The sequence below is a fragment of the Nothobranchius furzeri genome, chromosome 2, assembly GCF_043380555.1.
Source record: "Nothobranchius furzeri strain GRZ-AD chromosome 2, NfurGRZ-RIMD1, whole genome shotgun sequence".
In the NCBI taxonomy this organism is placed as follows: Eukaryota; Metazoa; Chordata; class Actinopteri; order Cyprinodontiformes; family Nothobranchiidae; genus Nothobranchius; species Nothobranchius furzeri.
The window spans coordinates 28,776,220-28,791,119 of NC_091742.1; the positions used below are offsets into that span (position 1 = coordinate 28,776,220).

General features: G+C 43.7%; 1 protein-coding gene and 1 long non-coding RNA gene across 2 annotated transcripts in view; one reads left to right on the forward strand and one right to left on the reverse strand.

The window, feature by feature from the left end:
- tnfrsf21 (tumor necrosis factor receptor superfamily, member 21) overlaps positions 1-14,900 on the forward strand; it is a 47,315-nt gene that overhangs the window by 23,597 nt on the left and 8,818 nt on the right. Inside the window, exon 4 of the mRNA XM_015975401.3 lies at positions 9,058-9,323. Within this exon, the coding sequence (XP_015830887.1) occupies positions 9,058-9,323 (266 nt within the window). The remainder of the gene's footprint in view (positions 1-9,057; positions 9,324-14,900) is intronic.
- LOC139063518 (uncharacterized) lies at positions 514-1,397 on the reverse strand. Its single transcript, XR_011516879.1, has 2 exons — positions 1,305-1,397; positions 514-743 (listed from the first exon to the last, which is right to left on the reverse strand). It is a non-coding gene; the product is annotated as an uncharacterized lncRNA (long non-coding RNA).

A 14,900-nucleotide genomic window follows, 5' to 3' on the forward strand; every position in this document is an offset into this window, starting at 1 on the left:
GATATTGGAGAGTAAAGAATTGATGAAAGTGCAAAATAAAGCTTACCTTTAAGGAATGGCCCTGGCCTTGGTGGTTTGACAACCTTCTCTATACAGTATTACAAATGATGTTGTCAAGGTGGAAGTTATATGAAATAAAATGTTTTATCTCAAAGGGGTGATGTGGACTGTTGTGGGCTGTACCCACTTGTCATGGACCCTGCTGGCTTCACCAACTGCCAAAGAAATGGACTTAATGGACATTGTGTTAAAATGCTGCTCTAGACCAGAGATTCTGAGTCTGGACTTGGATCTTAGATCACAGCAGCAAGTCAACCCAGGCCCACAAATAAGAAGTATGGATACATTAATAATGCAATAAAGTAGGGCTGCAACTAACGATTATTTTCATAATCGATTAATCTGTCGATTATTTTTTTGATTAATCGATTAATCGGTTTGTTATTGTTTAGCTATTTAACCTATACAAGTGATGAATACATTTCAGTTAAGAAAAAGAAAAACATAAGAGAATTGTGCAGTTGACTGCAATCTATTTTATTGCACATGACCACAGTCAGCAGTGTAAAATGAGCTAAACAGTGCAAAATATCAGTCCAGAATAATTTTTTGGCATCAAAATATAAGAGGTAAATTCCATAAAAAATAATGTAGAATCTAGAATAGAGTTTGTAAGTGGTATGCATTGCTGGGGGGTGAGTGTCTTGTTCCCCATGTAGTTGTCCATCGTTGCTTGTTTTTTTCTGCATAAGAAACAAATAAACTGAATTAAGTACACATATAAAATAAAGCAGCACACACACTACAACACTAAATCAATATTACATTATTTGAATTAATTAACAATATACAGTGATCATTTATTTTGACAAAAATGTGTTGTGAGGCGTTTTACAGCGTTAGATAGTAAAACAGCCTTTTAATAGTTAAAAAAAGGACTTTCTGAATTTCTCCTGTATTTAAAAATTGAAAGCGTACAACTATGCCGCGTTATATTCACCTGGACACAGCTCGTCTGTATATTTTTCTCCGCGGAGTTGTCCTTTTTTGAATGAGGAACACAGTTATGGGTTTGTGCCGTTTTTCTCTTAACGAGAACATTCTTATAAACAGACGTGCTAAATTTGGGAAGCGCCACAACACGGAGGAGATTCACGATTGCATCTAGTCAATCAGAAGTAGAACACCGTAAACTGACGCGGCAAAAAAAAAAAAAAACATGTTTAACATCCACTATAACGAACTCAGCTAACACTAAGTCCCAAATGTGATCTGCGTTAGCTTGTTTATTTTCTGTTACTTACCGGACATTCCTCTGCTGCATCAGCCCCCATGTTTTCATCTCAAATGTTCACTTAGGGACGTCGTGCTTCCGTCGTGCCATGGTTTTTGCATATTTTGTAGGTCACCGGTCTTTTCAAGGCATCTAGTGAAGTGCTCCCATACTCGTGAGGTTTTTGTCCGGGGTTTCTCTTGTTTTGTCGCTTCTATTTTTCTTCCGTATTTGTTGTTGATCCGCCATCTCTCACAGCAAGATGCGCGTCAGTAACGTGATACGTCATGAAAACCGAGGGCACTTATTGGCTAATTTCTTCTTCTACGGCCCCACTGGTAGATCAGTGGCTTATTACTGCCACACACTGGCGGCAAATTTAACAGATTGTAACCGATGTCAGATTGTGGTAAAAAATAGACTTTATGCGGTAAAATATGATTATTAAACAACTAATCGATGACTAAAAAAGTTGTTAACTATTTTAATAATCGATTATAATCGATTAAATCGATTAGTTGTTTCAGCTCTACAATAAAGGTTGTTGACTCAATTAAAAAGCTTCATCTTCATCAATAAATAGTTAATTTTGAAAACATAATTTAGATGCTTGGCATCCCAACGTGCAGTAATGCTTTGCTGCAAAGCGTTAAAGCATAAACCGTGAGCTATGGGGAGGTGGCGCTTTGACTTTTCGATTTAGCAAAACAAAAGATATTTGCTTAACAAATTCATCTGGACATATGACCTAATACAAACTATTTTTGATCATTAAATATCCAATTTAAGAGCCTCTCTCGAGAGCCTATGCTTTAAAGCTGCCACAGCAAATATGGATAACCACAACACTTCCCTGGTTCCTCCATTATACACTCATGCATTTAGCAACGGACAGGTACGCACAAGCGGGATTTATCAACAGTTGATTGCTGAGGAGCATGCGTACGAGAGGCCACTGCATGTTTCACAAATCTGGCTTTTCATTGTTCGTATGAACATTCTAAACTTCATTCAGCTATAACGCAAATATCGGAACATTTCTACAAATGTTGGATGAGTGAGGCTCCAGAAAACAGAAGTAGAAGCTAACTGTTAACATCGGCAACTCCACCACACAGCAGAACTCCTCCAGGTTTGTGTTACTTGTAGAGATAAAAATCAATGATTCAGAGCAATCAGAGTCAGTGGTAGAGTCACATTGCTGTTAGCCAGTGTTGGGAACCGTACTTTAAAGAGTAAGTGGTTATAGTTACATGTTACTTTGTCAAAAAAGTAACTCAGTCACTTACTGAGTTACAAGATTATAAAAGTAATTACCAAGAAAAAAACTATCGTTACTTTTTAAAAAAAGAATGCAAGAAAATGGGATCCCCTCTTAATTAATCTACTATGAATTACTACAGTACTGAAATATAAATGACTAAAGACTGGAGCATAATTAAATGTATGTCCAAATGTTTATTACAAAACTGAGAGATTGACATAAATGGACACTTAACAGGAGGAACTACAAACTATTGAAATGTCCTTGTGTGACGTGAAACAAGACCCCAATCAACTGAAAGTTACAGTCTCAAATACAAACACCTGTAAAGGTTCCTGAGCATTTCAGTCTGGTTAAATTACTGAAATCAGTCATTTTCCACAGTATTCAAATTTTTCTTGATTCACATAATTGTTTGTTTTTAGTGGCATTTCTATTATTGGTGAACAAATAATTAAAAATCCTCAAAAATGACACTAGAAAAAGCACAAATCTGATGGAGGACTTAAATTTAGTAACTTGGGTCAGACCCAAACACAGAAGAGCTGAAGCTGAGTGGTAAAGATGCGGGTCTAGTCACACCTGAGACTGCTACAACCAGGGTTACCGCAGGACTAAAGAAATGATCAGGAACAGGTTCCAGCTGAAGGATCTAGGAAGATAGAGGAATTAATGGAGTGGCGTCTGAGCGTTGAACAGGTGATCGGATCTTCGGGAAGCACCACTGTCACACCAAGAAGGGTGCTGCTGCAAAACCACACCTGCAACAGTGAATCTGCGGGTCTCCAGGTCTGCAGCTGTTCATCACATCTTCTTCGTTCTTCGTGGTCTGTGATGCACTTGGGTGTAAACATCCACTCCTGTAGCTCCCGATCATCTGATGACAGCTTCAACACACCGTGCTGCTGAGTTAGAGTAACGCACGCATTTTCTTATCAGTAACGGAAACAGCGTTATGACAAAAGTAGACAGTAATTAGATTACTATGACTTTACTTAGAGCAGCATAAGCTTGTCTGTCAGGTTAGAATTAAACTTTTGTTCAAAACAAGAGCTGTCTGACAGGTGTAATACCAATTTTTATAGCTTTTCCAGGGAACTAAAGGTCAGGAGTCTCATTTATCAAACATGGTGTAGAATCCTTACTAAAACCGTACTTAAGCTCAGCAAAAAAAAAAAAAAGTACTTACGCCAAGTAGGTTTGTGATCTATCAAACATGGAGTACGCACAGCTGCACGCAATCTCCGCTTCATAAATCAGAAACTATCTAGAAAGGTTCTCAGCTGCATTTTAGTCACATCCCGCCCTCACCACGCCCACTAACTGCCATAAATAGTTCATGCAAAGTGCCTTGTGGATCTTATGCATATACATAAGCCGGTTGTGGCAGCGCTCCGCCAATGACATGGCGACCGTAGATCAAGGCAGATCAAGGAAGCTCAATTTCACAGAAGCAGAAGTTGAGGTACTTGTGGGTGAGGTGGAGAAATGAAAGGAAGTGCTTTTGCAAAACAAATGAGAGAAAATCCACGGAGCGGCACAGCGTTGCTGAAGCCGTCAATGTTGTGAGTTCTTCAGAGAGATCTGTGGCGGATATAAAAAATGGTCCAATCAGGATTCAATCCCCAGACTCCCGGGTGAAAGTCACACGAGCTAACCAGTCAGCCACACGGAGATCTCCCCTGTCCAAGTAGCCAGGGCGCATGATTAATCGGGTCACAGTGACAGGACACACACTGTCACTGACACATGATGTTCTGTCTCAATCTGTCCCCCTGCTGATATTCTGCATTCTGTATTCTGCGCTTCAGGCTATGTATGTGTGTGTGTGTGCGTGTGCATGTGGGGGGTCTTGTTCGGTGTGAAAACGAAGCGGTACAAGTGATAATGCTGCAGGATTTCATAATTGTATCTTCTCAGCAGCAGCACTGCAGGTGCTCTCCATGTCCAACATGTGTGTAAGCCAGGTCCTTAGTCAACTTAAAGTTGCGCACATTTTTCCGCTAAGTTTTCTTTCATAAATCCCAAAGTTTGCGTGGAAAGTTGCTTACGCAGTTTTCCGACCCCGTTTTGTGCGTAAGCAAGCCTGATAAATGAGGCCGCAGAGCTGTCACTTTGAGGGAGGATCAGGTGGAAGCAGGTAGTGCTGGATGTGGTCTTCAGCCATATGATTTATAACATCCGTTTCCAAATAAAAATGTTGAGAAAAACATGAAGGAAAACAACATTGTACCTGCCCACCATCCCCTCTCGTTAAACCTCCACACCTTTAATTATGCCAAGTTCCTCATCCAAGCCCAGCGGGATGCCATGTGTTAGAACATACAGCTCTGTGCAGTACCAGGGTGGGCGTGGGTGGCCTGCTCTCTCTTCAGCCTGGGACTCATTCAGTTGTTTTTTTTTTTTGCTATGTTGGAGGTACATGCTGCCTGAAGTCACACACAAATACACACATTTCATCAGTTTAATTTTTTTATTTAGTGAATTTTTATGAGAATGATAATGTGTTAATAATCAAACATACAAATGCGTTTTGTAAGGTCTGAACCAACTCTGTTTGAGAGATCTGGAGCTACTTTTATTTCCAGCAATTCATCGTGAGTGGTAATCAGAGGATAGGTGGGCTACATGCACCAGCTGATCACCATATTGGTCTCAGTCCTGGACCACCAACACTGGAACTGATGATGAGTTACATAACATCCAGGGATGGCCAGTGGCGTCCCCAAGAGGTGGCCAGGGGTGGCCATGGCCACTCGTAGAAGATTTCTGCCCCCCCAGGGAAGACCTGAGTTAATAAATCATATTAATGTTCACTCAAACCATAAATTCTTCTTATTAATTTAAGACATAAATGGTACCATCAATGAAGACTTATACAAATGAGTGAAGAAATGATTAGAATTGAAAGGTTTTGATGTTTCTGCTGCTCACTGTTTAAAACAAATGTATCGCTCCGTAGTTGAATTAAACTAAAGAAAATTACATTGGAAAATACATTTTAAAATAACATTTCAAATAACTGAAATAGGCAGCGTACTGGTTAGAGCTGTTGCCTTGCAGCAAGAAGGTCCTGGGTTCGCTTCCCGGCCTGGGATCTTTCTGCATGGAGTTAGCATGTTCTCCATGTGCATGCGTGGGTTCTCTGCGGGTACTCCGGCTTCCTCCCACAGTCCAAAAACATGACTGTTAGGTTAATGGTCTGTCTAAATTGTCCTTAGGTGTGTGTGTGTGTGTGTGAGTGTGTGATTGTTTGTTGTGTGTGTCTCTGTGTTGCCCTACGATGGACTGGCTCTCTGTCCAGGGTGTACCTAGCCCATTGACCGCTGGAGATAGACACCAGCCCCCTGCGACCCTACGTGGACAAAGCGGGTTCAGACAATAGAAGGATGGATAACTGAAATGTATTTTTGTGAAATGTTTGTCTCGGCGGGACGCTGACACCCTCTACTGCCCGTGCCTTGCTTTGTGATCACCATGTCCCATTAAGTGTCCAGTTTGTCCTTCTGGGTCCATGTCTCCTTATTTTCATCACTTCCTTTATCCAGCTTTTATGTTTCTGTTGTTCTGTGTCCAGTCGTTTGGTCTGAGCCATGTTATGAGTAAAGAACCACTTATTGTATCTCTCCACAGTATAGCTATAAATATTTCTTTATCCGCTAATTAGGATAGCTATATTTTTACATGCAGTGACTTAAGGATGTAATTGGACACTTTTACACAGCAAAACCACTCAGATTGTCTGCTGTGAGACATGTCCCATGCCTTTGATGTCTTAGTTTTTTCATCCAGACAGCCATATATTGTTTTTACATGTGTATACAGGACAGAGTAATGTACACACACACACACACACACACACACACCACCCAACATGGCCCTAAGTTAACTCACCCAGTTATCCTGCCTCCAACAGCAAACAAACACATGTGCAGGCTGACACACTGAATATGTAGGTCATTCAGATGAGTCCAGCTTGCTGAGGCGGTGAGGTGTAAAGAGCAGAGGGATTTCTCTGCTGTCGCTGTGTGTTCTGGTCAGTGGGATGGATATGACTTCACAAGCTCTCAGCCCGGCGGCCTGGCACACGTGCTCCTCTGACCCCCTGCTGGATCACGCTACCTTACTCATCATTAGTAGAAGGACGGCATTGACTGGGCCGTTTATTGTGTTGGGCTTGAAGCCATTTGTGGAGGATGGACTTTCAAAATGAGGCCAAAGGAAGCTTGTTCTCTTGGATTATAGCTCTAGTTGTTGGCGAGACTCAGTGATGGGTGAAGTATTAATGCATGATGAGGATTTGGGTTGAGGGAGTTTTAGGTGGTCAGTGAGAAATTTTGAGCCTCTGTGACGGGGTAATCTGTCCTGGTCCTGGAGCTTCAACACACCTGAGTTCAATCAGCAGGTGATTAACAGGCTTCTGCAGAGCCTGAGGAGCTGCTTTACTGATTCCACCTCAGAGTCAAGTGTGTTGGAACAGAGAAACCTCTAAAACATGCTGTGTACCAGCCCTCCAGGCCCGAAATTGAATGCCCCTGATCTTTGACAACACGGGGACTTTATTTCTCTGTTTATGTAGTCGTGTGCCCATGATTGCTTTTGAGTCGAATGATGAATCACTGCAAGCAGCTTACATGTAGCTAATCTCCCATCTCCAGCCTGAGCGAATCAGCATGTGGTCACTCAGCCTGTTTTCTACCACTGACCGTAACCAGGGATCATCGTGGTGCTTATCAAAAGTGCAGGAATTAATTCTGTGTGCATGCCCTGCAAAGCCAGGGCCCGCGTCACAGGAAGCTTTCTGTATTTGGGTGTGATCTGGTCTTAAAAGTACAATATGTAAGAGTTTTAGAGTGAAATAATCATTAAGTTTAAGGTCCGAATCATGTTGGAAGGAAGGTTATGTTGAAACAGATTTCCTTCGCAGCTGGCTGAGGGGTTTTCAGTAGCCCTTTTTACAAGACACACCATGCCGGCAAATCGGCGTAATATTACCGCAATGGTATGTCATTAAACGCGCCACGCCGGCATGGCGTTGCGTGAATATTGCGGCATTCGTTCCGCCTCGCTTGGTAGTAATATTGCGGTAATGGTCTGTCGTATGCGCCCTGGCGCAACAGAGGCAGATGTCATGATGACGTGGGGAGTTTTTGCTGAGCTCCGGCTGGCATCTGCTGCTGTGGCCCCCAGACTCTGGACCTCTCTCCCCCTGAGCCTGAGATCAGTGGACTCAGTGGTCTCCTTTAAAAAGCAGCTGAAGACTCACTTGTTCAAGCTGGCTTTTGTATGACCTTCTTCACCTCTCTCTCTTTATTCTGCTCTCCCCACCTATTCCACCTTCCTCAGGATCCACTGGTTTCCCTCTTTCCTGTTCACTCTCTCTCTTTCTTAACATTTTTTGAATCACAATTGTCTATTTTGCTCATTTTAAATATATTTTTAAACATTTTCTAAATGCTTTTTTATATATTTACATTTTTTGATTTTGTGAAGCGTCTCGTGATTTTTATCTTGAGAGGCGCTATAGAAATGATATTTTCTTCTTCTTCTTCTTCTTCAAATTTATTGAAAATGAAAGTAAACACAGACAGTAAGGTTTGCTTTTTGAACAAAATCAGCTGAGATGGCAAACTGGAGCGCCGCAGCGCTCCACGAGCCTCTCTGTTAGAGCTGAAGCTCAGATCACCAGAGACCGCACAGGGACCGATGGGGACAGACACCTTTAGGAGCTGCTTGTTAAAAAAAACTTCACGATCACGGCTTCAATCGCAATAAAAATCAAGTTATGTCCAAGACAAACGGAAGTCTGCGGCAGTGCAGAGACCGCCCCCATAGCCCCACATCACATCTTTTATAAAATTGCTACGATTGCGCCACATTACCACCACGGTCTGATCTTATAAACGACCTTTATCCTCCACAGGGAGCCGCGGCAAATCCCGTTTTGCAAACGCTCTGGTCCAAGAAAAGCAGCTAGTGTTTCTAAAGCTAAAGAGGGACTTGGTCTTTGTCTACAATCTGTGAGCCTGCAGCGTTAGCTCACTCAGGCTCTGCAACTCTGCGTGAGCTAACGCTGCTGCTAATTCAGCACCAGCTAGCTCCACACAGCAGTAAACAGGAGCGACCGGGAAGTTATTCCTTGTGCCTCTTTTGTTTTACTCTAATATCTGTTAATGAAAGAATGGACAGATGAAACTTTTAACAACCCCACAGCCGAGCTGGTGACGTTTGTTGTCAGTACAGCATAGCAAAAAATGCACGATCCAAAATATAGACAATGGACAGGTAACACAACAACTTCAAATACAACACAGCAAACATGGTAATTGTATCTGTGCACACTAATGTGCAATCCACCAGTCCAGTGAGAACAGAACAGGAATAAATCCCTTCAGGGGATTTGGGACTTTTTTGTAGTTGTTCTGTGTTTAGCTTTGTTCCTTTCACTTTTGCGTCTTGTTTCATCTTTCTTTTTTACATTCTCAATCTTATATCTGCCTTTTGGTGTTTCTTTGCTTAGGGGTGGATATCCTGAAGCTGGTGGCAGCCCAGGTTGGAGCTCAGTGGATTGACATTTATCAGTCTCTGGCTAACGCCACAGAGCGGGAGGTGGCCGCCTTTGCAAATGGGTACTCATCAGATCACGAGCGGGCGTACGCCGCTCTGCAGCATTGGACCATCCGAGACTCCGACGCCAACCTAGCCAAGGTGATCAACGCGCTGCACCGACAGCGCCGCACCGACGTGGTGGAGAAGCTCCGATGTGTGATGGAGGACAAGCCACAGGTAAGCAGTACAGCCAAGGCGCTGTGCTTTGACCTTGCCTCATTTCAAATGATTTTATCAGTTTTATTCAGGATTTCAGTAGAAAATATTTGTGACCTTCAAAGTGCATCTTTCCATCTGTAAACATGGCTTGGACATACCCTGGTACACCCTGTTCTCTACGTGTTGGTCTAATCTGGGAGACGTAGCCTGTCTGATGTTCAGCTGCATTCCTCAAACTAAAGTATCTCATTAACTTTGGAAGCCTTTTTGATATTTAATTACAGCCTGTGTTGGTCTCCCTGCAAAGATACGGGAAACTGATTACAGAGATAAGCCACTTAGAAACGTGGTGGTGTGGATTTGGATGGGAGGTCAGGAAGCTCACAGAATTTCAAAAACCACCGACCTTCACATGTCCTACAACGTTTCTCTGCTCCAGGAAGAACCTTTTGTAGCAGACGGCGCTACTGGGAACACGCCGCACCACCTCAGTCTGCACAGACATGAGGCTCGGCACGAGAGCGTGATGGGATGTGGGACGGGTTTGGGCTCTTTGGTCAGTGGTGTGGTGTTGTCAGATGAGGAGAGGTCCTCAGAGATGTACGTGCACAGGAACGTAGAGCTGCTCATGGTTGTCAGTGGGGGGTGCCATCAGAGCCTAGTCCTGAATTTCATCAAACGCTCCTAATAGTGAAAATAAGAGACAGCAAGACTGTTTGTCCCTGATGTTCCAGTTTACAGAAACATGACAGTGTGAGGTGATAACAGCACCCGTGGTGATCAAACACCACGTGTCCGAATCGTCTTCATTCTGCAACAGCCGCGGCATCATGGAGCAGCCTCATGTCCCACCACTGAGAACAGGACGTCCTGCACTCAGGACAACTCGCCGGGTCCTTCATCACCATTCACTTTGCTCCTCTCCTTCGTTCTCCTCTTACATTTTAGCAATTTGTAATAAATTGAGTGCCCCAGGACGCACTTTTCAAGGTCGTCTCAGCACACGTAAAGCTCTGTTCTGACACACGGTTTCATCACCATTTCATTATCAGTACATGGTCTTAAACTAGCTGCTGATCAAACTGGGATAAGATGGAGATAAACTTTGAGGAAGGAGGAAGCAACATGGAGGCAAACTTAAAATGAACTTGGATTTTGATATCCTGTCAGCAAAAGGAAAGATGCAAGTATGTGTATACGGTGTTTATTGGTTTATTTAAGGATCCCCATTAGTCTTCACCATAGTGAAGACTGTTCTTCCTGGGGTCCGCATCATTAAAACACATTTACAATAGTACATGTACAGTGTAAGAAAACAAACATACAAAACATTAAAACAAACACATCAATTAATAAGAAAATTCAGCAAAGAAAAAAATCATTCAAATTAAATTACCAGACCACCACAGCAGACTGAGTTAGATCTTTGCATTGAAGCGGCACCTCACCGAAAAACAGTGTTTTAATCTGAGCTGAACTCATGATAGCCAGCCTCTTGAGCCACTGATGAGCCGCGGTTTGAGAAGTTTCATTCAGCAGAAGCAACTGTAACAGAGAGAGGTTCACTTCCAACTTCAGCACCGGCCCTGTTCCACCATAAAAGCAGATTAACATTTGTTATGGTCATGATGAGAAATGACACAAAAAATGAGTTTAAGTACGACTACCGCTAACATGATCCCAGGGCCACTGCTAGGCTTTTGGAGGCCCTAAGCTTGATTGGTCAGAAACGTGTCAAATTCTGATTTGCAAAACTTGACCAGATCTCATAACATTGCAGGTTAATAAAACAGGATTTACTTCTTGATTAATTCAGTTTCCAGCTGACCCCTGATTCGACCAAATCAGGAAAGAAGCCTTTCTGAAACAAACTCCTTTGACCTCCAGTCAAGTGAATGTTTTCAGGTGTGTGTCTAGGTGTTTTCAATCACCCAATGTGTTTTGTATTTGGAAGAGATGTGTTGTCCCAATGGTACCATGAGATTTCATTCTTGAACAAAGTGTCTTATGCATGAAATAGTGTGTAGTGTGCAGGAGCAAGTGTGTTGCAGAAGGAGCAAGTGTGATGCAGAAGGAGCAAGTGTGTTGCAGAAGGAGCAAGTGTGATGCAGAAGGAGCAAGTGTGTTGCAGGAGGAGCAAGTGTGATGCAGAAGGAGCAAGTGTGATGCAGAAGGAGCAAGTGTGTTGCAGAAGGAGCAAGTGTGTTGCAGAAGGAGCAAGTGTGTTGCAGAAGGAGCAAGTGTGATGCAGAAGGAGCAAGTGTGATGCAGGAGGAGCAAGTGTGATGCAGGAGGAGCAAGTGTGTGGCAGGAGGAGCAAGTGTGTTGCAGAAGGAGCAAGTGTGTTGCAGAAGGAGCAAGTGTGTTGCAGAAGGAGCAAGTGTGATGCAGAAGGAGCAAGTGTGTTGCAGAAGGAGCAAGTGTGTTGCAGAAGGAGCAAGTGTGTTGCAGAAGGAGCAAGTGTGTTGCAGAAGGAGCAAGTGTGTTGCAGAAGGAGCAAGTGTGTTGCAGAAGGAGCAAGTGTGTTGCAGAAGGAGCAAGTGTGTTGCAGAAGGAGCAAGTGTGATGCAGAAGGAGCAAGTGTGTTGCAGAAGGAGCAAGTGTGTTGCAGGAGGAGCAAGTGTGTTGCAGAAGGAGCAAGTGTGTTGCAGAAGGAGCAAGTGTGTTGCAGAAGAAGCAAGTGTGATGCAGAAGGAGCAAGTGTGATGCAGAAGGAGCAAGTGTGTTGCAGAAGGAGCAAGTGTGATGCAGAAGGAGCAAGTGTGATGCAGAAGGAGCAATTGTGTTGCAGAAGGAGCAAGTGTGTTGCAGAAGGAGCAAGTGTGTTGCAGGAGGAGCAAGTGTGTTGCAGGAGGAGCAAGTGTGTTGCAGAAGGAGCAAGTGTGTTGCAGAAGGAGCAAGTGTGATGCAGAAGGAGCAAGTGTGTTGCAGGAGGAGCAAGTGTGATGCAGAAGGAGCAAGTGTGATGCAGAAGGAGCAAGTGTGTTGCAGAAGGAGCAAGTGTGTTGCAGAAGGAGCAAGTGTGTTGCAGAAGGAGCAAGTGTGTTGCAGAAGGAGCAAGTGTGATGCAGAAGGAGCAAGTGTGATGCAGGAGGAGCAAGTGTGATGCAGGAGGAGCAAGTGTGTTGCAGGAGGAGCAAGTGTGTTGCAGAAGGAGCAAGTGTGTTGCAGAAGGAGCAAGTGTGTTGCAGAAGGAGCAAGTGCGTTGCAGAAGGAGCAAGTGCGTTGCAGAAGGAGCAAGTGTGTTGCAGAAGGAGCAAGTGTGTTGCAGAAGGAGCAAGTGTGATGCAGAAGGAGCAAGTGTGATGCAGAAGGAGCAAGTGTGTTGCAGAAGGAGCAAGTGTGTTGCAGAAGGAGCAAGTGTGTTGCAGAAGGAGCAAGTGTGTTGCAGAAGGAGCAAGTGTGTTGCAGAAGGAGCAAGTGTGTTGCAGAAGGAGCAAGTGTGTTGCAGAAGGAGCAAGTGTGATGCAGAAGGAGCAAGTGTGTTGCAGGAGGAGCAAGTGTGATGCAGAAGGAGCAAGTGTGATGCAGAAGGAGCAAGTGTGTTGCAGAAGGAGCAAGTGTGTTGCAGAAGGAGCAAGTGTGTTGCAGAAGGAGCAAGTGTGTTGCAGAAGGAGCAAGTGTGTTGCAGAAGGAGCAAGTGTGTTGCAGAAGGAGCAAGTGTGTTGCAGAAGGAGCAAGTGTGTTGCAGAAGGAGCAAGTGTGATGCAGAAGGAGCAAGTGTGTTGCAGAAGGAGCAAGTGTGTTGCAGGAGGAGCAAGTGTGTTGCAGAAGGAGCAAGTGTGTTGCAGAAGGAGCAAGTGTGTTGCAGAAGAAGCAAGTGTGATGCAGAAGGAGCAAGTGTGTTGCAGAAGGAGCAAGTGTGATGCAGAAGGAGCAAGTGTGATGCAGAAGGAGCAATTGTGTTGCAGAAGGAGCAAGTGTGTTGCAGAAGGAGCAAGTGTGTTGCAGGAGGAGCAAGTGTGTTGCAGGAGGAGCAAGTGTGTTGCAGAAGGAGCAAGTGTGTTGCAGAAGGAGCAAGTGTGTTGCAGAAGGAGCAAGTGTGTTGCAGAAGGAGCAAGTGTGTTGCAGGAGGAGCAAGTGTGATGCAGAAGGAGCAAGTGTGATGCAGGAGGAGCAAGTGTGTTGCAGGAGGAGCAAGTGTGATGCAGAAGGAGCAAGTGTGATGCAGAAGGAGCAAGTGTGTTGCAGAAGGAGCAAGTGTGTTGCAGAAGGAGCAATTGTGTTGCAGAAGGAGCAATTGTGTTGCAGAAGAAGCAAGTGTGATGCAGAAGGAGCAAGTGTGATGCAGAAGGAGCAAGTGTGTTGCAGAAGGAGCAAGTGTGATGCAGAAGGAGCAAGTGTGATGCAGAAGGAGCAAGTGTGTTGCAGAAGGAGCAAGTGTGTTGCAGAAGGAGCAATTGTGTTGCAGAAGAAGCAAGTGTGATGCAGAAGGAGCAAGTGTGATGCAGAAGGAGCAAGTGTGATGCAGAAGGAGCAAGTGTGATGCAGAAGGAGCAAGTGTGTTGCAGAAGGAGCAAGTGTGTTGTAGGGTTGTCACGGTAACCGGTATAGCGGTAAACCCCGGTAAAAAAGTTGACAATAAAAATAACCGTCCAGTTTTTAAAAAACTATATTATCTCGGTGGGTTTACCGTGGCCGCGGTTTCGGCGCGATGACCCTTACCAGCCACCGTCGCTTCAGCTGAAGTTCCCGCGGCGCGCACACGCACTTTTTAATTTGCAACGGCACCAAAACTTTGAAGCTGAAATAATGGCCGAAGGAGGAGACGGCAGCGCCCAGGACATCCATCAGCCCTCAAAGAAGACTAAATCGGAAGTATGGGCATATTTGGGATTTCTGAAAAATGCTGAGGGACAGTTAATAGAAGACGGCTATCCCGTTTGCAGAACGTGCAGGAAACAAGTGTCTGCAAAAGGTAACACTTCGAATCTAATGGCACATCTGTGTGACGATCACCCACGTCTCTACAGCCAGTGCAAGGTAAGATAACATTAGCATTTTAGCTTAAATGCATGACGTGAGGACTTTTGGCTGAGGGAGAATGCAACGAGTCACTATATACTGCAGCCGCAGCGTCCTCTGCCAGCATTTAAACTGTGTCACGGACACCCTGTTGCTGGATGAAGCATCTTATTTGTTGATGATGAAGAGAAATATACAATTAGTTCCTTGTCATGGATTTGTTTACTTATTCAATGCCATTTATACTTGAACATTTGGATTTGATTACATAGTGTAGTAGTTATTTTAGTCATTTGTTTAAAGTGGCTATTTATTTTAAATACATATTTTTTTAAGGTTGACTTGTACAGCGCTCAAGTCAAGTGTGGACTGGAGTTTTAGATTTTCATTTTGATAATGAAGAAAACAAGTATATGAGAAAACAAGTGGTGTTTCTTTGATTTGTTTACATATTGTTTATGTTTTGAATGTTTGGATTTGTATAATTTAAACCTGCACTGACTACTGTAACATGTTCCAGAAAAATAAGCTATTTGTTCCTTTACTTGTGAAAAGTTGCACTTTTGCTAAGGCTTTGTGTTATTTTAGGTTTAATAAACACTGTTAAACCTTTTCAGAACTATTTCAGTT